This window comes from Amia ocellicauda, chromosome 6 (assembly GCF_036373705.1).
Source record: "Amia ocellicauda isolate fAmiCal2 chromosome 6, fAmiCal2.hap1, whole genome shotgun sequence".
NCBI lineage: Eukaryota > Metazoa > Chordata > Actinopteri > Amiiformes > Amiidae > Amia > Amia ocellicauda.
The window spans coordinates 28,385,160-28,408,175 of NC_089855.1; the positions used below are offsets into that span (position 1 = coordinate 28,385,160).

The window sequence follows — 23,016 nt, forward strand, 5'->3', positions numbered from 1 at the left end:
GTATGTAGAAATCTATGGCAGTATGGCATCGAGGTTTGCAGGATGATCTTCAAAACTTTTCTTTCTCCAGCATGAAAATGTGCTCCTCATTTCCTAAAGTAATTAAAACAAATTCACAGGTACAGATATAGAAAGTGAAAGTGCAGGTCTTAATTGAAATAAAATTAGTATTTGTTCTCAATTGTTGCTCAATTATATCTCAGAACAGAAGTGTAATTCATTTTGCACTGGGGCTAAACACTGTCAATATCCTGTTATTCTAGTTATTCTAAGAAAAACAAAATAGACTAATTATAGAAGAGCAAGAAATATAGATCTGTCATAAAATATCAAACTAATTAATGTGTTTCAAGTGATATGCTTAAATTCTTAATACTTATAGACTGAACTTTTCACTGTTTGAGAGAACAGGATGAAAAAAACAAAAAACTCATGCCCTACATTTTTTATTTTATACATTACTTTGAAACCCATAAATGTGAGGTCTGGCAGCAATAAAAAAGTTGCTTCTTACCCGAGCTTGGCTATTGTATAACTACAAATTAGTTGACATTATGAAATTATTACAATATCTACCTCTGGTATCATAGTACACGCAGTTTCGTACACCTAGAAATAAAAGTTAAACAGCAAGCTTGTGTACCTTTTGTGTACATGTGCTAACAATTGTATCTACACTGAAGGCATTATCATGAGACACTGCTGGTGTTTTGTTTCAGGATTCGATCTTAAGACGTTCTACAATCTGCAGATAAGAGGCTTATGGAATAGTATGTACAGTATTGCGCTATTTGACAAAATAATATATTACAATCAGTGTTAAGGCAGTATATGTGACCTAATTCTTAGAACACCCCCCTAGTAGGTTTTCCTGAAGCCATATAAGCTGCCTACTCAGGGAATGTTTAATGAATCTGCAAGTTCATTTCAAATAGCTGTTAGAGGTTGTTATTGAATTCAGTATCTCAGCTGAAAAAAGAAAAAAAGAGATTCTATACAGCTAATATTGAGAGAGGAGTTCAGTGAAGACCCAGAGCAAAGCCTGCAATGCTCCTTTGTAAGGATGACAAATTGCAAGAACTATCTCATGCAAAGGCACAGTTTTTTTATGGTTATTCACATATTAATACATACTTTGTTTTATTGTGTTTCTTACTTCAAAATCTTGTCTGTCTGTTCACTGGATATCACCCCATCTCCTTATGTGCTCTGAAACATGAAGGTGACCATATTGTGATCAATATGTCATTGAACAATTTTCAGTAACAGTCAAATCAAAGTGGCTCTGTAATACCTGGCAGCGATATTTGCTTTTTAAACTCATTCAGCATTGTAAATTAAGCATATCTCCTGTCAGATTTTAAGCTATAGTTGGTAATAAAATACTTTTTTCTTTTCCAAGAGAACCTGATCATGAGATGTTTTAATACTGAAATAAATTAATAAACAGGTGGCACAGCTGAGAAAGCACCGGATACAATGACAACCTTTTCTGCCGGTTGCATGGCAGCTCTTCATGTCCTTTTTGGAGACTTAAAATTTCATCTTCATCTCCACAATTCTGCCTCAGCTAGATATCTTCTTTCATGTCCTTGTTTTTGTTTTTAGGTTCGGTTTCTGCTGTTGTATCCTTTTATCCTGTTCCATTTGTCATTTTAATGAACAAAAATGAAGTGGATAATTGTGATGTGAAATGGCCCTAATGTGACATATGGTTTGCATTTCCTGCGGTGGACACAGACCTCTTCTTGTGAAAAACATGCACATAAATAATATTGTAAATATTTTCCTTGTTATTTATCACCATTTGTACATAGTAACACCGCAATTATTCAGGCACTCGTACAATCCAGTGTTATATACTGTTTTTGACTGCTGCAAATAATTTGTTTTCTATATGTATTCAGACAACTTCTAAAAAATGTAACCATGCACTGTTGTTTCTTTAAATAAATGTTGATGCTAATTGTGCTCAAGCAATTATTCAGGAAGAAATAGAAGGAAGAGTCCTCATTGAATACACATGCTTGGATTGTAGGTCAACAAACGACACACAATTCATACCACTCCAAACGTGATCTGGAGAGAAATAAACTGCACTCTCCCCTCTTTCAAATTTCCAAAGATGTTCAGCAAGTATTACATATAAAGCAGTAACCTGCTCTCTGTCCACATGCTATTCAAATGCAAATAGATGTTGAAATCAATTGAAAGTACTAACCAGAACATGCAGAATGCACTAAAACATCACAGTTTGTTGGTCTTTTGTCAAATTAAACGTCTTATCCTGGAATACAAAAGTACTGTTATGCTTTTTTCACTTGCCCAATAAGTGAGTAATGTGTGTGCCTATTACTGTACTTCTATAATATCGACAGCTAAGTAAAACTTGGATGCACCTCTGATGCATCCAGTATTAAGCACACTGCAGCTGTAACATGTGCAACATGTATCCGGCACTGTCGACTCACAGGGAAAGGGCTCCTCTGATTGGCGGAGGAAGGTCACGCCTCCAGGGTGAAAGGTCACCTTGCCGAAGCACACAACAGCCAGGCAGCTATGGCGGCTTACAGAGTCACTCCAGCTTTGCAAAGAGTCCTGCTTGCATGGAAGGTGAGACACTGATAAAACCGCGCACAAACGAAGGACAGACGACCGCTAATCACGGGTGGAAGTAAAGCGGGATAGAAACAGTGCCTTTGAAAAGCGAAGTCGTTTTGTGTTTGGACGTGTCCCTGTAGCGAGTGCAGCCAACACAAAGTGGCAGCTCACAGAACTGGCTGGGTTTCGACTGACCCCTGTGAAGTCCTGCTGCCTATGCAATACCGGCTTTGCAAACGTGTTTTATTCATATCAATCTCAACACGAATCAGTGCCTGTCGGTGTTTATCTCTGCAATGCATTTCAGCCGTTTTCAGTAAGCCATTGTTTCCAAGGTAGCTGGAAAGCAATGGAGCAGCAACCCCTTGTTCAATGTCAAATATGCATTCACTTTATTGACATATTAATATACACTGCAATGCCACCATGCATCAGATTGAATCATTATCGATAGCATTAGTGACCAATCAATCGTTTTTACGGAGATAAAAATGGTGTTTGGCAGGTTTGCAAACAATCCATGTTCAGAAACCTTCATTAATATGAATCTGTGCGACACCTTATAATATTGTACGAAATTCGCGTTTGATAATGATCTCTTAGATATAAACAGATCATTTTAGTTATCGTGGTGGAAGCATGCTGTTTTTATTCTATTTTTTTTAATTAACCATTTAGTTACCTAAACCTCAGCATTAGCAGCTTACTTAGTTAATATTTCACGTTGAAGATATGTGCTATTCAGGTATCTTATGAAATCCAGACAACTTGATTTGCTGCATAAATGTTTGCTTTCAGTACAGTACTCTGTAACCAGCTTTTCTGAGCTTCACTTCTTTTACAATAAGCATATATTAGATTTTCAGTAAAGCTATAAACTGTATTAAGTTGAATTTGATAGCACATATGTATTTATTTTTCTTATTTTTTCTTTATTCATTTTATATTTATAATGTCTCCCTATCATATCTATGTAACCTCACTGTCTGCTCATATTTAAGATCATAATCCATATGAATGCTGAATGCTTGGACTGAACTATGGCTGTCTCCTGTATACAGAGCTCTCAGAAATAAGATCACAGTTACAGTCACCGTAAAGGAACCATTAAAGAGTCAAAACAGGATACAGTACGGTCATTTCCCCTCTAAGACCAAACAGAGCATTGCAGTGAATTGTTTAGACTCTAAACACAATTCACTGCGATGCTCTTTCTTGTCTAAACTTTAGAGATATAGAAGAGGTTGGCTACTGTACCTGTTGATTTTTCTTGTGGACCGTCTTTAATCAATACTATGAGCAAAACGTGCAGCACAGCCTGATGGAGGGAACTTAAATCACAATGTCATAGTTGAAAAGCATATTGTTGACCCACAAAACTTATGCAAGGTGATATGTTTTGTATTGGTGCAGATGCATAACTGAATGTGAATAATATTTTACAGGTGTCTGTAAACAAACAACCAAATATAAAGAACATTCAACACCTGTCTGACTTAAAGTTGTGTTGTTTTTGTGTCACTCCCAATTAAGTAGTAATGTTTTCTTGTCTGTTTTTTCCCCCCAGCATATCTCTTTCAATTCAAGATGCTGCATTATTGCATCTCATGCACATTACTCAACTGCCTATGACCTTAATGAAAAGGTAGGTTTCAATACTTTTCTGGTTTCCATTAGAACAAAATAACATTAACTTCCTTATCCTGTACAAGGTTTTCAAGTACAAGTAAAGTTTTGCTTTCCTTATCTTCCCTATAACTGAAATGTTAATTTTCATGATGAATTTCACATTTTTATTACTCGAAGAAAGTCGTACATTTTGCGTAAATAGTAACTCTTATGAGAGGACTGAGGGGATGCTGAAATTAAGTAGGAGAATTTGTAAATATAGGATCAGTTTTCCCTTAGCAGTTAAAGGGATTTCTACTAAATGTATTTGTGGCAATCTAGGCATCAATATGATGCATAATCAGTATGTTTTATTTTTTTAATAAATAACCATGAATAATAATAATAACAAATACATGAAAGGCACAGTACCTAATGTGGTAGAGTAGAAGAGCTTGCTCAGTGCTCTTTTTCTTTATTTCAGCTTGAAAAGGGGGGGAAACAAGCTTGTGGATACACTATAGATATATGATTATAAAAAAACAAACTCTCCATGTTTTTTATATTGAATAAGGGCAGCAGGTAACTACTTTGTTTATTTTCACCAGTTCTGATATTTACACCTTCATCCCAAGCTGTCTTCTCAGACTTTCAAGGAAATCTTGAATTCACCCAGCCCTATAAACAACATGTTACATCTCCGTAGCTTTGATCTTCAAACAAACCAACTCTGCCACTTGGGGGAGAGAATGTGAAAGACATTTTCGAGGGATTTATATGTACTCAGGGATTTCATAGAAAACACTTGCATATGTTGTACATTGGTTTATTCATTATGGAAAAACTCAGCTTGTTTTTATTTCATCCATCATAGTGCTGGGCTTCCGATAATGACTTTAAGCTTGTTTAGTATGAAGGCAGAGTGCTCTCCTGCTATTGCAGTGTTGCTGTTCCTTAATTTCAGCTTGGCAGTCCAAAGCATACATGTATGAAAGGTGGTAGCATATGCTGCTTGTTCCTGGAAATTATCCTGAGGGAGACTTGGAGCCAAAGGTGTGCTTTGCTTTCCCTTCCCTGTCAAATCAAGCAAAATTCTGACAACAGTATCAAAATAGTAGGATAATGTTCTAGTTGGAACTAATGGAATAACCATGTTGCTTATGTAAAACAACTTAAAATGTTATTTTTAGAAAAGTAAAATGCACTAAACACACACACACACATACATATATATTGCTAAAAACAATAAATTATATACTGATTAAATGCTTTGATTGTTGTCAGAATTCATAACAACCCGCATGAACAGCAAGCAATTCAATTGTCTCCCATAATTCAGTGTCAATGTAGAGTGCTCTTAAGAGGTGGTAAATGTTAGAAAGAGCCCATACAGATAGGTAGATGTAATTTACATCTGTGTATAAATGTATATAAACAGGCACACACATTTCTATCTATCTATATCTATCAATATAAAAGGATGCAAAACAAATTAGCACATTAAATGAAAAATTGAAAATATCTAATGGCTTGGCTTTAACATATCTGGGATTCTGTGAGCTCTTATATGAAGGAAGTGCAGGTGAAACCAGATGTTTGTGATTTTCACCCCTCCTAAACTCTGTTTGAACTATTTTTTCATAGACATTTGACAAGATACTTATTGCAAACAGAGGAGAAATTGCTTGCAGGGTAAGTGATTTTCTTTTCTTGTTCTTTTTTTAAAAACATGAAACCACTTTTTTTTGTTTAAGAGAAACATTAGCTTTTTAAGATAATTTCACACTTCAATAAATTCTTGTTACTTTGTGTTTCTTGATTGCAGGTGATCAAAACATGTAAGAAGATGGGAATCAAAACGGTTGCTGTGCACAGTGATGTGGACTCCAGTGCAGTAAGTGATCATCATGTTTTTGTTCCTTGACACTTACTAACACAGTTTGTCCTACGAGACTGTGTTCAATTGAGCCAAAAATGTCAGGCTGTTGCACACACTACAATATCAAGTGCAAGTCTGATAGTCTTCCTGTGTGCACAGTAAAAATACCTGTTTGTGTTGACTAAAGCTGGATCCTATCCTAAATTGTTTATAGGCAAACCTTAACCTTGTATAAATCTATCAAACATTTGGTTAGTGTGAATTACTTGAATATTTAAGAATCTGGTGGGTTTTTAGTTATACCTCTTAAATAATGCTTTGAGTTGTTTCTTATAGTTTTCACCAGCTTTTCAGTAAAGTCATGACTAATATAAATACCTTTGTTTATTTAATTGTCTCTCTTGAAAATCAGTCGCAACTAAGAATCCTTAAGCATACTTGACCAATTAATTATGACACATTATCACTTGTCACCTTGTTTTCTGGATTCTCATCAAATAATATTATTAATGAGACTAGGAATGTATCCTTACTGTAAATCCATGTATCTCTTGCCCCATGTGGTGCATTCATATTGATGTTATCAGCCTGGCCAAGAAGTGGGCAAACTCAGAACCTTCCAGTACTGTAACTAGTGGGCTGGAAGAAACAAATTTGACTGGATGTGAACACCAAACCTTCTAAACTGGCAACTCTTAATCCCCTGATGGTTTAACTGCTTATGGTCAGCGAGCTTTCACCCATCAAGCAGCATCAATATGCAGTCAATTATCACCTGACATATGTCAAATGCTGCTACAAAATTACGTGAAACTTAAGCAAACTAATGCCCAAAGTGATGATGATTTGAACGAATGGGTCATGCTCAATTCTGTGTGTGAGTTCACAGATGCGCTGGAATTCATCTGCAATCAATAGTACACAGTAGTCCTACTAACACGGCGTTTGGATGGAAATGTAATGGCAGCCGCACAACATAAAGAATACATTTCGACAGTTTGGTTGTAGCTCTGTCAATTTGTCTAACTGTAAAGAGAGTTTTAAAACTTGAAGCACGTGTTGGAATATTTTCTTACCTTTTACAGCAAATAGTTTGCCCTTTGACAGAAAAAAATATTGTACCAGTGCTGTGAAAGGTTATAGTTATATAGAATTGGTAAGCAGTGTAGGCCTACATCATATTGAATTTTGCATCCTATGACCTATTCATCAGAATCCAAAGACTTATATGTGTATAATGTTTTTTCGCCTGTTTTTGTCTGATGTAGTGTTTTGATTAGACAGTCCAATAACCCTGGTTTACTTATGTAGTTCAGCTGATGCAATGAAACAAAACAGAAAATCCTTCTTGGTCTCAAACTATGTATGATCAAACCTAAAACCCAGAAATATGTAGTAAATATGCCATAAATAGTTAATTTAGTGAGTCGGTCTCTTTAGCTCTTGAAGGTCCTGAATTAGCATTCCTTTTCCCATCAAGTTCAAAACATCACAGTTCACCTTAGTAAATCAACAATGTTTTTCTTTTTGTACTCTCACTTGTTTATACAGAGCCTTGCCATGCTTAAATTAGCTTCCTTGACCTGGGGATACTATAATAGACTTGCTACAAAACACTAATGGGGAACGGAGCAGACACAATACATCTGAGTGTGGCAACCCGACCTTGTGTATCAGGGTGTGATGCAGAGAGTCGTGGCGGAGCGTGATTCCATATACAATGGGACTGTGGATAAAGTGGCAGTTCCACCGTTTTTGTGTGGTATTATGTGATGTTATCTTACATACTGTAAATCCAGTAATGAACCAGTGAAAGCTGCAGTTTTTGGTTTCCCAAAGGGGCCTTTCCAGCAGTATTACCCAGCTAGTCTCTGTCAGTGTCACCAAAGTGAATCTTCCAAAACCAAATCAAAAAACAAATGACTTAATTACTTCTCTCTTACCATTATCATCTTCTTCTTTCCAGTGTGATGATACATTGATGAATTTATTCCCTCAGATTTCTGTGGTCTTATATCAGGTTTAAGGATTGTCTGTATATCTGGTTTCACAATATGGGCTCTGCATTTTGGAGCATCATGTGCTAAGATAAATGCAAGAGAAAAAGGATTCAAACATCTCACTTAAGAGATTGTGTTAAGCAGTGAGAACTAGGCAATGTCGCCTTCATCCTTGAGATACAATGCTTCAAAATACGTCCAAAATGCAGGAAAACCACAGGATATGTGAACTGACTTGTGGCTAGTGGTGTTTGTTTGCTTGGGGGTCAGCCATAGGTTTCTGATGTTTACAGAATCATGTTGAATGTTTTCTGTCGGATTTCTGTGCTGATTTGTTCTTTCCCCCATTTCATTATTATTATTATTACAAAAAAAAAAAAAAAAAACATATCTCTTGAGTGCGTTCTATTTCTACCCTAAGGACTTGATAATGAGATTGAGCTGTATCTTGCGTGAGTGCTTACGGATGATTGACAATTAGGTGAAGCGAGTCATCGTTTATCAAGATATTATTGTGCTTACCCTTGATAATTTCTCCCCGCTGTCAGGGGGGGTTATGGGGACAGATCTGACTTTGTGATGTCAAAGTAATTAGTGTTTGTTGGTTTCTAGCTGAAAAAACTGGAGGCTAATAATCAGGTAAATGAAAATGGAGTGCATTGAGGTGCAAGGAGATCTCTGATGAGCTGATCAAGACGTAGCCAGGGCCGGAACCACCTACATGACTCAGTCAATCTCAGATAGAGATGTCGCCATTAATGGCAGAGACACCTACCTGGTTAAAATCAACAGCCTTGGTTTACCTGAGGTTTTCTAGAAGTGGGGCTGCTGAAGCTGTCGTGTTTCAGGAGGGAGCTGAAAATGAAACGGGCAATTGAAATCGATTGGGGGGTCATTGAGAGATGACCAGTGATGTATCCATAAGATTTAAGTCAAGGGAAGGTGTTACATACTGAATGAATTATCTTGCATATCACAATATTTAGTTTAACTTATTCATCTTATTCATTGTGTTAGCAGAACACAACAAGTTCTTTTTTTAATCCATGTAAAGATATAATATCCAAACTATGAAAAACAGTGTCTTAACTAATGCTGGTTCCCATGGAAAGTGTATGGAAGGACACAACACATTGAGGTGCATGACAAATCTTATTTTTCTGTTATGAGAATTAAGATCTGTTAACGTCTTATAAAGATGCACTGAAAAATATATCATAAAAATATTTAAGCACATGGTTCGCCCCAAGTGACTATGACTCATCTTCTGCAACCAGCTTTTATCACAGGAACACATCATCCAAAAGCACTTTTTTAATAACTAAACAACCCCTCGCTTCGAGAGAGAAAAACATAGCGATGACTTTTCGTCATGACTTTCGTATGTGCAGGGAGCATGTTGTACTCTCTTGTGGGTTTCTGCTCAAACTGCGGGTTCGTTAGAAGCTGGATCTTTCTCACACTTGACAAATATATCTGAAACTGTTGACAGTCATTTAAAAGGAAGCAGGAGGATGGGGAATTGGATGAGAGAATTAATATTCATGACAGATATTGTCATAACCTTAAAATCTGACAAAACGTGGAACAAGCCTCTGAAGTCTGGCGTGTTACTGTAGATTGTGGCACACTGAGCTCATTTTTTTTTTTTTACACTTTATTTTAAAATAGTGGGGTCTACTGTCGCCCATTTTTGTCCCTCTTACCCTTGAAAAGGTTACGGCTATATGAAGTACAAATTATGAAGAAGGGACATTTTGTCAGCGTGATTGGCAGGATGCAGGGGTGGGGGGGTGCTTACGATGCCTGTTAATTGTTAGTGTTGAGGAGGAAAGCACAAAGCCCAGCAAGAATTTGTCCACATTCATTGTGCTCTTTAGAGATTCTATATTTAATTGAACGGCCTGCGGTACAGTGGTAGGAAGCTAAGGGGAATTATTAAGCAATAACCATCCCCCATCTGGGAATTTTGTACTAATCAAGGAGCTGGTGAGATAGCTCTGGGGATGATGAGAATTATGACGATTATGACATGTTAGTACATGTCTCTAGGACAAGTGGACAGGCGATGAGTTAATCAAGGGCTGTATTAAATGGCTCCCATGCTGGTTCCTAACTACCCCCATACTCCTTGTCAGACCATATAGAAAACTTACTATGATTAGTATCAGGCTGTTTTTTTTAATGGTTTTCTTTGTGTGAGTTGTGTGTGTGTGTGTGGAGTTTGAATAATTAATTTTTATCTACTCAACATTGTGAGGAAAGCCAGCCACAAAGCACTGACCTCTAAGCAGCTTACTGCGCTGCTAAAGCTACTGTTGTGTTTTGTGTTTGTTTCTTAGTTACAGGTTTGTGAGTCCAGAGCTCTGAAATAAAAGAAACACCTTCACACATAATGGACAAGTTCAGTTCACACACCCCACCGTGGCTTAAGTCAGCGACAGGCCTTTCATGGTTCACAAGGCCGAACAGGTTCGCCACAGTTGTGAGAAACTAACCTTCAATAGATTATATTTAGTTCTAAAGAAAACAACAGCTCTAATGTATTTTTTTAAATTATTGTCCTACCTTTATATAATAAGCATCATCCAAAATTTCAGACTTCTGTGTTCTTCACCCCTGCCGTTGAGGTGAAAAGAGTGTCCTCAGGCGTCAGTCCTGTGCTTGATTTGGACCGTGATCTTGCAGCAGTGAACATTGTGGAGATCAACACTCCCTCCTTGGTACAGATCTGTCCCTTACCTCCAGCTACAGTCATTACATTACACTGACTTAATCTTGACGACACTAAATAAGCTTCATTCCTGCTGCCCAGACAGCCGTCCTCCCTCCTCCGGATGCAGGATTTCAGGAGACTCATCAGGATCTGCCTCATAAGACATTTTATCCATATTCAGTGTTCTGTGAAGGTTTTTTCTTTATTTCCTGTCCCACTTTCACATCAAGGTCCCTTTATGGCAAGTTAAATCTATTAAACCATGTTACTGGAGGAAACAAACAGCACAGTTGACCAATTAACATGTCCACCCACCCCTCTGTCTTTACTGCCACGAAGTTGATCAGAACAGTCATATAGTTAGTCTTTTCAACCTACCCATGAAACATTTTTTTTCTTCCATTCTTCTTCTTTTTCATTCCTTTCTTCTCATCCCCTTCTAGTCTAACAGAATTGTGGCTGTTGTTCATAGACTTAGTTCTATGAGAAATGGGGCAACCCTTGAGATGACACCTGTATTATTGTAACATACTGTTGCATATATTTGCATTGTTTTTGTGTCATATTTGGGAAAAAATTATTTCCAATAAAGTTCCCATTTCAGCTTTAATGAGTTCTAGGTATTTTGCATAATGTTTGGTCTTTGATCAAGCTTGCTGAACATTTTTTTTTTTTTTTTTTTACTGAATACTTGAATATGTATATAAATTGTTTTTTACTTCCGTCTTTTAATATGAAGGTCCAAAAGTCCTATGATTTCTCAAGTTCACTACCTTTATACCATTATTCATTTTCTAAAAGAAAGCATCATGTGATTCCTGCATTTAAATTAAGAATGGGGGAAAAGGGTATTCCTCTAGAGAGCCCTTGTAATGAAAACTTCCCCTGCCTGATATTATTCTTCCAGCTCAAAGTCATTGAAAGCATTACATATTGATCGCTTGTAGTTTGAATAGGATAATTCTGACATGGGCATGCAAGAACATAGAAAAGAAATGACTTTGTGAACTTATTGTAAGTATTTATTACCTTTTTTTCCCCCAAATCGCTAATAAAGCCACATTCCCTGCTGATGGAAAATTGTCAGTTTACCTCGAGCTGCAGGGGGTTTAACAATCAGTCCTTAAAAAAGCTTTGACAGTTTAACCTGCTGAGCTTATGGCTCCCAGGGGAAATCCTTAGTTGCAGCTTTACATACAAAGCTTCTGTTCACCAATAAGGGACTCAATAGATAATAGAATTGTTACCAGCCACTTTGCTTTACCCTTTATGGACCTTGAAAGAATGGAATACCTGCTTTAAGCGCTTCTTTTTTCCTCCTGTGTTTCAGCAGCCAAGACATTGACACTGTTTGTTTTCTTAAAACTGATGACGAGACAAGGCCTGACAAATAACAAATAAACCAAAAAACTAAGAATAAGCATACAGTGAAAGATCTGACGATCCCTTATATTTTCAACATTTGTGAAAACAATTAGGCCTACTCTTTGTTGTAATTCCTTTTTGATAAATTTCATTCCATCTTTACACATTGCTACATTTGTGTTTTCACTCGTCATCTTCAGAGGTGCCAGGTTGAATAAGTCCTACTAATATTTATTGAAATAAGGAGTATAAATCATTTGCTGCAAACGCCAATCACCCAGGAATAACTGTGTGTTGCTCTTAAAGTAGGTACTTAACTTTTGTCTCCATTTTCTGGTACATGGCCTCTGCATTCAGTTGTTACCATGGAGAGAGAAAACAGCAGGAGACATTCTAGTTTATTGAATATGTGGTTGTTGGGATTTCTACTGTAATTCATTAAACAGGCATCAAAGCAAGGTGCAAAGTGAATGACCTCTCTGTTACATAGCTTCACTGTAATGCATACACTTACAATTGTACAGATACAATAATTTAAAATCTAGATATAGAAAACTAGATTAATACTGGTGTAAAAAACATGTTCTAATCTGTATCCATTTCTGCTTTAGACTAGTTTATATTCCCTTTTATTCCTAAACATGGAGAGAAGTCACCAACTGTACAGTGTTGAGCATTGTTATTGATCAGTATGAAATTGAGAGTAACCTTTAACTAATCCAGGTATGTCCCAATAATATAACATTTTCAGTCAAATAAAAACTATTATTATTATCGATCAGTATTTATCTGCTGCAGTAAGAAGGAGGTTAAGAAATCAAGTTTATGATGCACAATTAGTTGTCACCTTCTTCTGTGCACATGACGTCTACTCTTGGTTTTTGCCTCATATCTTACTGGCTTATTTTTATCCAGTAAAAAACCTATATGTCATTGACATTGTTACTGCATAACTTGGCTTTCAAAAACATTGATCTTAGTTTACAGTTTCTTGTGCATGTTGTTTTCCATCTGTTGAAGTAAGTGTACAGTTCACAGTGACGTTACATTACACGTTCTCCTTTTTCTGCTTTGGGAAGTCCATTAAAGTGCTATTTTTCCTTATAATTACTCACTGATTCATGTGATCTTGGCACACAACAGACAAGCAAGCAGGTAAAATGTAAAAAACATGGTAGAAGTGAGAAATGATATGAGTGCACGGCAGGGAATGAGAACTATGCCTTTGCAGAATTTAGTTTTATATAAAATTGAGTTTCACAGTCTACTTTGTTTCCTAAAATATTTTTACATTTTTAGTCTGTGGTTCTCACAACAGCCACATACTGTGCCTATAGAAAGTCTACAGCGCCTTTCAAAATGTTAACATTTTGTTGAATATAGCCTGGAATTCAATTGCAATAAAATTGTCTATTTTTCATTACATATCCTACCCCACAACTTCCAAGTGTCTAGTAATGTGTAGAATAAAAATGAAATAAAAAGCAACCTGAAATACCTTGCTGAAATACCAAACTGAAATACCCCCTTGTAATAGCAATCCTAAATTATCAAATGTAAGCAATTGCCTTCAAAATCACACACCAAGTTAAGTGGCCTCCACCTGAGTTCAGTTGTAATGATTCACATGATTTCAGGATAAATTCAGCATTTCATGTAGGTTCCCTCTATTGTATGAAAGCCCATTTCCACCGTGAAAAAAACGCACCCATTTTTTTTTAATTTTTTTTTTTAATGTGGTCGATTTGCTATTTAATAATTATGACTTAGTATGTCATAATTGCGAATTAGTATGTCATAATTGCGACTTAGTATCTCATTATTATGACTTACTGTAACGGTGACTGGGCATGCGTCAACAATACAGTTGTAACGAGAGAAATCAATTTATCCCCGTCATACGTTCTCCAGCATTTGTAACCAATGAGTGCATTAACTTATTGTTGAGCCATAGAACACGTACATTTCAGTTAGGCTTAATTAATAAGTTAATTTGCATTTGAGACCATAAATCCAAACATTCAGCCATATATAACTAATCAGGACAATTGGCTGCGGTAGCTATAAGTACAGTGAGGGAAAAAAGTATTTGATCCCCTGCTGATTTTGTACGTTTGCCCACTGACAAAGAAATGATCAGTCTATAATTTTAATGGTAGGTGTATTTTAACAGTGAGAGACAGAATAACAACTAAAAAAATCCAGAAAAACGCATTTCAAAAAAGTTATAAATTGATTTGCATGTTAATGAGGGAAATAAGTATTTGACCCCTTCGACTTGGTGGCAAAACCCTTGTTGGCAATCACAGAGGTCAGACGTTTCTTGTAGTTGGCCACCAGGTTTGGACACATCTCAGGAGGGATTTTGTCCCACTCCTCTTTGCAGATCCTCTCCAAGTCATTAAGGTTTCGAGGCTGACGTTTGGCAACTCGAACCTTCAGCTCCCTCCACAGATTTTCTATGAGATTAAGGTCTGGAGACTGGCTAGGCCACTCCAGGACCTTAATGTGCTTCTTCTTGAGCCACTCCTTTATTGCCTTGGCTGTGTGTTTTGGGTAAATGTCATGCTGGAATACCCATCCACGACCCATTTTCAATGCCCTGGCTGATGGAAGGAGGTTCTCACCCAAGATTTGACGGTACATGGCCCCGTCCATCGTCCCTTTGATGCGGTGCAGTTGTCCTGTCCCCTTAGCAGAAAAACACCCCCAAAGCATAATGTTTCCACCTCCATGTTTGACGGTGGGGATGATGTTCTTGGGGTCATTCCTCCTCCTCCAAACACGGCGAGTTGAGTTGATGCCAAAGAGCTCGATTTTGGTCTCATCTGACCACAACACTTTCACCCAGTTCTCCTCTGAATCATTCAGATGTTGGCAAACTTCAGACGGGCCTGTACATGTGCTTTCTTGAGCAGGGGGACCTTGCGGGCGCTGCAGGATTTCAGTCCTTCATGGCGTAGTGTGTTACCAATTGTTTTCTTGGTGAGTATGGTCCCAGCTGCCTTGAGATCATTAACAAGATCCTCCCGTGTAGTTCTGGGCTGATTCCTCACCGTTCTCATGATCATTGAAACTCCACGAGGTGAGATCTTGCATGGAGCCCCAGACCGAGGGAGACTGACAGTTATTTTGTGTTTCTTCCATTTGCGAATAATCGCACCAACTGTTGTCACCTTCTCACCAAGCTGCTTGGCGATGTTCTTGTAGCCCATTCCAGCCTTGTGTAGGTCTACAATCTTGTCCCTGACATCCTTGGACAGCTCTTTGGTCTTGGCCATGGTGGAGAGTTTGGAATCTGATTGATTGATTGCTTCTGTGGACAGGTGTCTTTTATACAGGTAACGAGCTGAGATTAGGAGCACTTAAAACGGGTATCAAAGGAGAGTATGTCTCAAGGTGCGCCCCTCGAAGCCTTGAATCGTGGGTTCGATTCTTGATGGGCTGATGTAATTTATTAGCTATTGATTCATTTTATTATGAATATGGCTGAATGTTTGGAGTTATAATCTCAAATGCAAATTTAACTTATTAATTAAGCCTGACTGTAATGTACGTGTTCTATGGCTCAACAATAAGTTAATGCCCTCATTGGTTACAAATGCTGGAGAACGTATGACGGGGACGAATTGATTGTTCCCGTTACAACCGTGCATGCCCAGTCCCCGTTACAGTAAGTCATAATAACGAGATACTAAGCCATAATAACGAAAATATGTGAGAGCATAGTTTCGTGGTGGAAATGGGCTTCCATACTGCTGGGTAGTGCATTTCAGAGCAAAGACTTTACCATGAACACCAAGAAGCATTCAAAAGAACTCTGGGACATCAGCTGATGGGTATATAAAAAAAAAAAGTAGGTCTTTAGAATTAGAACTAATCAGAGACCCTATCAACAAGGAAGCCATTACTCAGCCCACAATAAATCCCATTTGAAATCTGTAGTCATGTGCCAAAAAGTGTTGTGGTTTGATTAAACTAAGATTGAACTTTTTTGTCATGTTATTATTGTCACAAACACTAAACAGTGCATCACCCATAGATAGTGCAACACTATCCCTACTGTGAAACGTGGTGTTGACAGCATCATGTTATGGGGATGTTCCTCATCAACAGGGACTGGTGCACTTGTCAGGATAGAAGGGAAAATTAATAGAGCAAAGTACAAACCTTCTGCCTTATGCAAGAAAGCTGAAACTGTGATGGAAGTTCAACTTTCAGCCTGATAATGACCCGAAGCACACAGCCAAAGCTACATGAGAGTGGTTAATTAACAAAAAAGGTCAGTGCACTTGAGTGGCCCAGTCAGAGCCCCAATCTCAATCCAATTGAAAATTTGTGGCATTACTTGAAGATTGCTGTCCATCAATGCTCCACAGGGAACGTGACAGAGCTTGAACAGTTTTGTAAAGAATAATGGTCAAATTTTGCCAAATCTAGGTTTGCGAAGTAGACATGTATCCCAACAGACTCACAGCTGTAATTGCTAACAATGGTGCTTCCACCTAGATTAAGGGAGGAGAGTGAGTCTGAACATTTGTCTGTTTCTCAACGGGACATCTTTATACAACTGTACCACCAAAACATTCAGCAAGTAACTTATGGAGAGTTTTAAAATAAGATTACAAAATACTGATGTGTTCCATGTTATGGATACATTTGAAGGGAGTGATGTCAAATGTTTTTTGGCCCAGTTTTTATTTCTTCAGTGAAGTCTGAGAAAATTTAAAAAAGACAGCTGGTCTAGCTCAGTCCATACATTTGACTTCTTAAAAGGCCTCATTTGGCCATCCTCATTTTTGTAAATAAATTACAGCCCTGGGAGGCTCAGAATAATTGTTTTAGTGTAATTTGTTTTTACTTTTGAATTAATTTAAATCATAAAAAGACTTAGTTGAATAAGAGTTCAGCTCAGAATTGCTCAGAATCCATTGTAAAATGTACTAGGTCAGCTGGTATGTTTTTATTCACGTGTGACATGACAACTGGTGGTGTTTTTGTTTGTTATTTTGTGCCCCCTGTCTTTGTGCTGGGTTGATCTTTGGTTCTGTGCTTATTAGTGGTTCTCCAGCTACGCTGTGGTCGTTCAGCTGAAAGAGCTCTCTAGTTTCTCCTTGGTGTGAAATGTATCCATTTTTCATTGACTCTGGGAAGGTGTTGTGGTCATTCCAGACAATTGCAGGGCAAGTCTTCACTGACTTCCACCCCCCCCCACCCTGAATTGGGTTTAGTGTTATCTTATTGCTGTATATTCAGAGGGCACAACTTGGGAATGCACTGCATTGACAGAGATAATAGGTGTGTGACCTGAAAAGCAAGCAAAAGACGGAGAGACATGAATACAGTAGCATCGAGTTTATATTTATACTGTGTATGCATGAGCTTTGTAGACAAGGATGACCAATTCAGTGTTTGAGTGATCCCATTTTAACATGACAAGGCTTTTTGAATCACACTAAAGCTTTACCTGTAGCTTGTGCTTTTTATTTAAGCTTGGTTTGGGGGATTTTCGTTTTGTCCCCATGTCCCATCTTGTCTAATGGCTTCTCCACTGTTTGGTTCTTTGAGAGAATCCCTTCCTTTTAAAATGGTAAATGCTACATCTCTGATACAACCAACTTAAAATCGTTTTTATGTAGATAGACAAAAACTCTACATTCCTGTTGGAAGTCTAAATCGGTCACAACGGTTGAAATGTCAAAGCTGACAGTTTTAAAGCAGGCAGCTTTATTGCACTTGGTTGTTAAGTGCTTTGATATCTAAGAATGCTACATGTCTGATGTTTTCTGGGGAACATTATCAAAAGTGATTACATTGTCAAAATAGCAGGGAAAAAGCTTTCCAGACATTAGATGTCCAGATGATAGAAGAAGAAAAAGAAGAAGAAGATAATACGAAGGAATTCTCATGGTTTCCTAGTATTATGGCTAATTGTCACTTAATAGTCAGTAAAACGTACGTTGATAAGTGGCCCACATTATTATGTTATTTCTTTTTTTTTTTTTTTTTTTATTAGTGTGCCTTTATCTCGTGGTATGTAAAGTGTGTGGCCCAAAAGTACCCAGTATACATTATAAAGTGAATTTGTCTTGTAAGTAAATGACCTATTTACCTTGCTTTAAATTAGTAGGTCCGAAGTTCACGTTAGCCTAGCTTGAGGTTTTCTGGTAACCCTATCATACCCTCTGATGTCGTGTAACGGTCTTGATAAATGAATTATATGATGTTAGAGGCTGGCACTTTGCCTTGTAACATCACTGAAGTTGTTTAGGTGTTAATTGTGAGACTTCTGGTGTGCACTGTGTTCATATGTAAATGTTCCTAAGTATATCAATAGGTTTTTATGTTCTAGAAGACACCATTTTCTTACCCATCCTGCATTGTGGAATCAGTTTGTGTGCTCATTGCTGTATTGAATCAGTAGCGTTTAAAAGGTGCATAGATACATACAGGTATGTTCATTAGAAACTGGTGATATAGGCCTATATTATGTGGTGGATATGATATACAAAGGTGAGTGTGTGTATATATGTGTGTGTATGTATATATATATATTTTTTTTAACAAAATAAAGGAAACTAGTGTTTTTCGAAAATGAAACAAAACAAAAAATGCTACACAATGACAATTGTTTTTGAAAAGCGGATTTATTTTCAAATTACTTCAGCAATTTATTAGCAACCCCCCCCCCCCCCTTTGACAAACCTCCAGCAGTCCCCAGCAGCAGTAAGTTATTTTTTATTAGCTTAATGTCTAGTTACAGACTCCCCCCTCTCAGTTAATAAAACATCTAAGCAACTATACATGTGACTATACATTTCACATGAATTAAAGACATTAACTAAAGTACATGCCTTGTACTTCTCTGTATTATGCCTTGTACTTCTCTGTATTTTTGCACTTATGTTGTAAGTCGCCCTGGATAAGGGCGTCTGCCAAGAAATAAAAATAATAATAATAATAACTAGATTAGTGTCAGTCTTTGAATCAATACCCTAATTACATAGCTTAACATCTCCATCACTTCATCAAACCAATCTAAAATCAATGGAAACTGAGGATGTCCTTATCACTGAGATAGCATCAAGGGCAAGGGTTACACTCTCATGAACCTGATGAGCATCTAGTGAGTGAGGAGCATAACAAAGATGTGTATATATGCATGTGTTACCTTAAAGCTTGTGCAATGTGAAAATGATACTACAGGTGGAAGTAGAATTATTATTATTGTTATTATTCTACAATACATTTGTAGTAAGACCTCAAAAGGTGAACAGATGCTATTTGTATTCCGGATATATTTGGCTTTTGCTGAAAGGTATAAGACAAAGTAATGACTCATTTTCGCACCTTACTGAAACAGAAAGTGGTGAACAACTGGCCCATAAACACCTCCCTTCCCCACAGTGTTTATCCAGTTGTTGACAGTAATTCCCAGGAATGTCTCCCCTGAGTGCAATTGTCTGTCACTTAATTAGGTGAAGCTCTATCACTGCGTTCCTCTCAGGTATATGCATGCATGCGTGCATGTTTGTGTGTATGTATATGTGTGTGTTTGTGTGTCTGTGTATGTGTGTTGGCTGGTGTTAGACGTGGGACTGCTGTCGGGCACCGTTGTAAATGTGTTGACCCTTACAGATGTATAGAAAATGTCAGTGCTTTGCAGCATTTCAACAAGACCATCTCCCTTTGTATGACCAGTCCTGAAGCAATCTGGAACCATTGCACAGGACAATGCCCTTTTAAAATGGATCCTTTTTCTACCTAAGCATGGAGATAAGAAAACAATAAAAACCTAAACATACATGCAAGAAAAACATATATATGGAATAGGACTGGAACATTTTAACTTCAAGATAAAAATGTAAATCTATCATTGTTTAGAGACATTATGCATGCATTATTTTGGAACACAGCTTGCAATATTACGTGCTTATTGAGTTGAAAAAGTAAATAAGGTCTGACTTTAAGCACATGAGGTGTGGTGTCAGCCTGAATTTGTTCTTATATTTTTCTGGTTCACGTGAATTGATATTGAACTCTTTAGACATAGCTTTAATTTGTGCACAGCTCTGACCTGATGCTGTGCAGGGATATTCATTGCATCCCTTTTAGTCAATTCACTCTAATTATCCCCCTCTTCCTGGGGTGCCAGCTTGGAGCTAGCTATGAATGTTGGTTCTTCAATATGAATATATAAACAACGTCAGTTCGAAGCCTAACATAGTTTGTCTCCCTCTATGAATTCACTTACTGTACACATTTCCACGTAATGGGCGCTAAGTATTGTCAGGCAACTTTGTTTACACAAGCAGTAATCTGAGGAACACAACCTTTCCTGCCAGATTGTCTTTGCGAATACATCTAACCGGGGGGATGTGGGTTACAGACATGAAAAGGCTTATAAATATTTTCCTTTGTAATTAATGTTTTTTGCGCACCCCCCTGCTCAGCAAACACCCCTTTTAAGACTTTCCCTTTTCTCTATTCTGTGGTACATACGATATGTGTTTCGGGATTTTTGTTTCAGTGCAATGTTTTTACAGCATGCGTTTGTTTCCTTATGTCTCCTCAGGTGCATGTGAAAATGGCGGACGAGGCTGTCTGTGTTGGCCCGGCTCCCACCAACAAAAGCTACCTTAACATGGATGCCATCATGGAGGCCATTAGGAAAACCGGAGCCCAAGCTGTGAGTCTGAATGAGCCAGAGCGATGTGGCGGCTGAGGCTTACACACATACCCCAAACCCAAACCCCCGGAAAAAAAAAAAAGCCTATATTTTTTTTAAATTTTAATTCCAGAAAGAGACAAGGAAAAAAGAGAGGGGGGGACAGAGGAAGAGAATGCAGTCAGTGTTTGATATTGCTGCTTTAGTTCGTGTGGCACAAGTTTTTTAAAGCGGCCAAAAAAACAGCGGCTGTAGGATATCAAAGGCTTCGTGGCATCTGGCAGTCTCGGTGCCTGCTCTTCCAGGTGGCCGCTGGATTCAGCGCGCACAGCAGGGGGCCGCTCCAGCTCACTCCCAAATTTGCCATACAGGAGAAAAAACCAAAACCAAAAAAAAAACACCCTCCGCCAAAAAAATGTAACAAAACAAAACGGCAAACTAAAAAAATTGTAACAATTAGAGGGAATGTAAAAATCCCCACAACTTGTCTGCAGTAACTCTTTGGGAAAAGGGAACAATTTGTCTGCGTGAGCCTGTACTTTCATTTTGGGTCACAAAGGAGGTTAGATGTCCAGGTGTTCAGTGAAGGGGGCAGAGGGAAAATAAAATAAACCACACAGTGCCTATCCACTCATTATAAATGAGACGTGTGTGTGTTTTATACTGTGTATATTTTTCTGTAAAGGGATATTGCTGCCATTATTTGGATATTAAAGCCAGCTTTATAAATAAAAAAACATGGAAAATATCATTTATAGGCAAGATTTCATTGAAGAATACATTATTTAATAGAACATGAAACAACAAAAACTCTGCAGGGGGCAATTTGCAGTGCATGAGAGAATTAGAATGGCGTTGTGTTTACCGAGGTTTTTAAAGCCGGGCTAAAATATGTAATGAAAATCTGACTGTCCCCACTTTTTCATCTTTCTGGAATATTGGATACTTTTAGACATGTGAATGGTAAATTAAATTGAAAGAGATGTTCCATTAAAAAAAACATAATAAAAAAAACAAACTTAACAGTACCTACTGTATATACTTGATTGTAGTTCTGTGATTTTTATTTTGCTGTAGCAGTCCAAGCCTATTTTCAGGGTTATTTGAAGACCTGAATTTCAAATTATAGTCTGTTTCTATAGAGCTTAGCTACAAAAACCTTAATCATACACACAATGTAGGATACATCTTCTTAATTGAAATGTAAGAGAAAGCTGTTAACCATGATCAAATGCAGTTGTTGCTCAGTGGCTTAAATAAACGCCAAGAATGAATAGGAAAAAAGGCATCCCTTAACACAAGGGAATCTCCGCCTAATTTGTACATTTTACAAAAAGGGATATTAATTCAACAAGGAGACGATCGGGTCTTGTGTGTCAGCTATATTTTAAAAATACTTTACTCCTCTCTCTGTTAATAGACACTTATGTGTCAGGTGGGGAAAGCAGATGGCTTAATGGTGGCTGATTACAGATTTCAGGAATAAACAGGCACCCTCAAAAGATCCAAAGCAAGTGGGATATTTGGTCTCCGACATAAAGAATCGTCAGAGAACATTTTGGTCATTAGGAACCCATTCTTGCTTTGTATAGCTAATTGTGCAAGTCTATTTCATATGCTGAGGAGCTTGGTGGGGGAGGTTTGGGTGTTTCGATTTGTTTTGTAAAATAGAAGACTATTGAAGAGGTGAGCGAAAACATTTTTATTTTTTATTTTTTTTAAAGAGGTGGTTGTCTTGTTTTCAGTTAAATAGGCCCCTTAAAACCTTATCACCCGTTGAAGACCTGTAGAAGATGGTAACAATAGAACACTGATGGTCCTCAAGGACTGGAACTGGGCACCTGGCCTCTATTAAGGCCCAGATATCCAGTCAGGGTGATCCTGTAAGAGGAGCATTATGGGGGAATTAAGAAGTTCACCTAAAAAGTTTGTATTGAGTTTTCTGTTTGTTTATTTTCACATTATAACTGTAATGGGACGAAGGTGTAGGGTTGTGGTATTCCATAAAAAATCTATAATAATAAAAAAAGATATATGAATAAAATGTTTCTGTACTAATGCACACAGACAACTTCTGTTAGCTATATTAACAATAGTAATTACAAAAACTTGAACATGTATTTAAGGTCAGTTATGTTTGAATCTATATGTATATGCATATAAAAAGAGAACACTATAT

The 23,016-nt window shown here is 37.5% G+C and overlaps 1 protein-coding gene across 1 annotated transcript in view; it reads left to right on the forward strand.

Moving 5' to 3' along the window:
* The first annotated feature begins 2,486 nt into the window (after nucleotides 1–2,486).
* pcca (propionyl-CoA carboxylase subunit alpha) overlaps nucleotides 2,487–23,016 on the forward strand; it is a 151,656-nt gene continuing 131,126 nt past the window's right edge. The window contains exons 1-5 of the mRNA XM_066706763.1: nucleotides 2,487–2,613; nucleotides 4,169–4,246; nucleotides 5,854–5,901; nucleotides 6,035–6,103; nucleotides 20,745–20,858. Coding sequence (XP_066562860.1) covers nucleotides 2,560–2,613; nucleotides 4,169–4,246; nucleotides 5,854–5,901; nucleotides 6,035–6,103; nucleotides 20,745–20,858 — 363 coding nt within the window. The 5' untranslated portion in view covers nucleotides 2,487–2,559. The remainder of the gene's footprint in view (nucleotides 2,614–4,168; nucleotides 4,247–5,853; nucleotides 5,902–6,034; nucleotides 6,104–20,744; nucleotides 20,859–23,016) is intronic.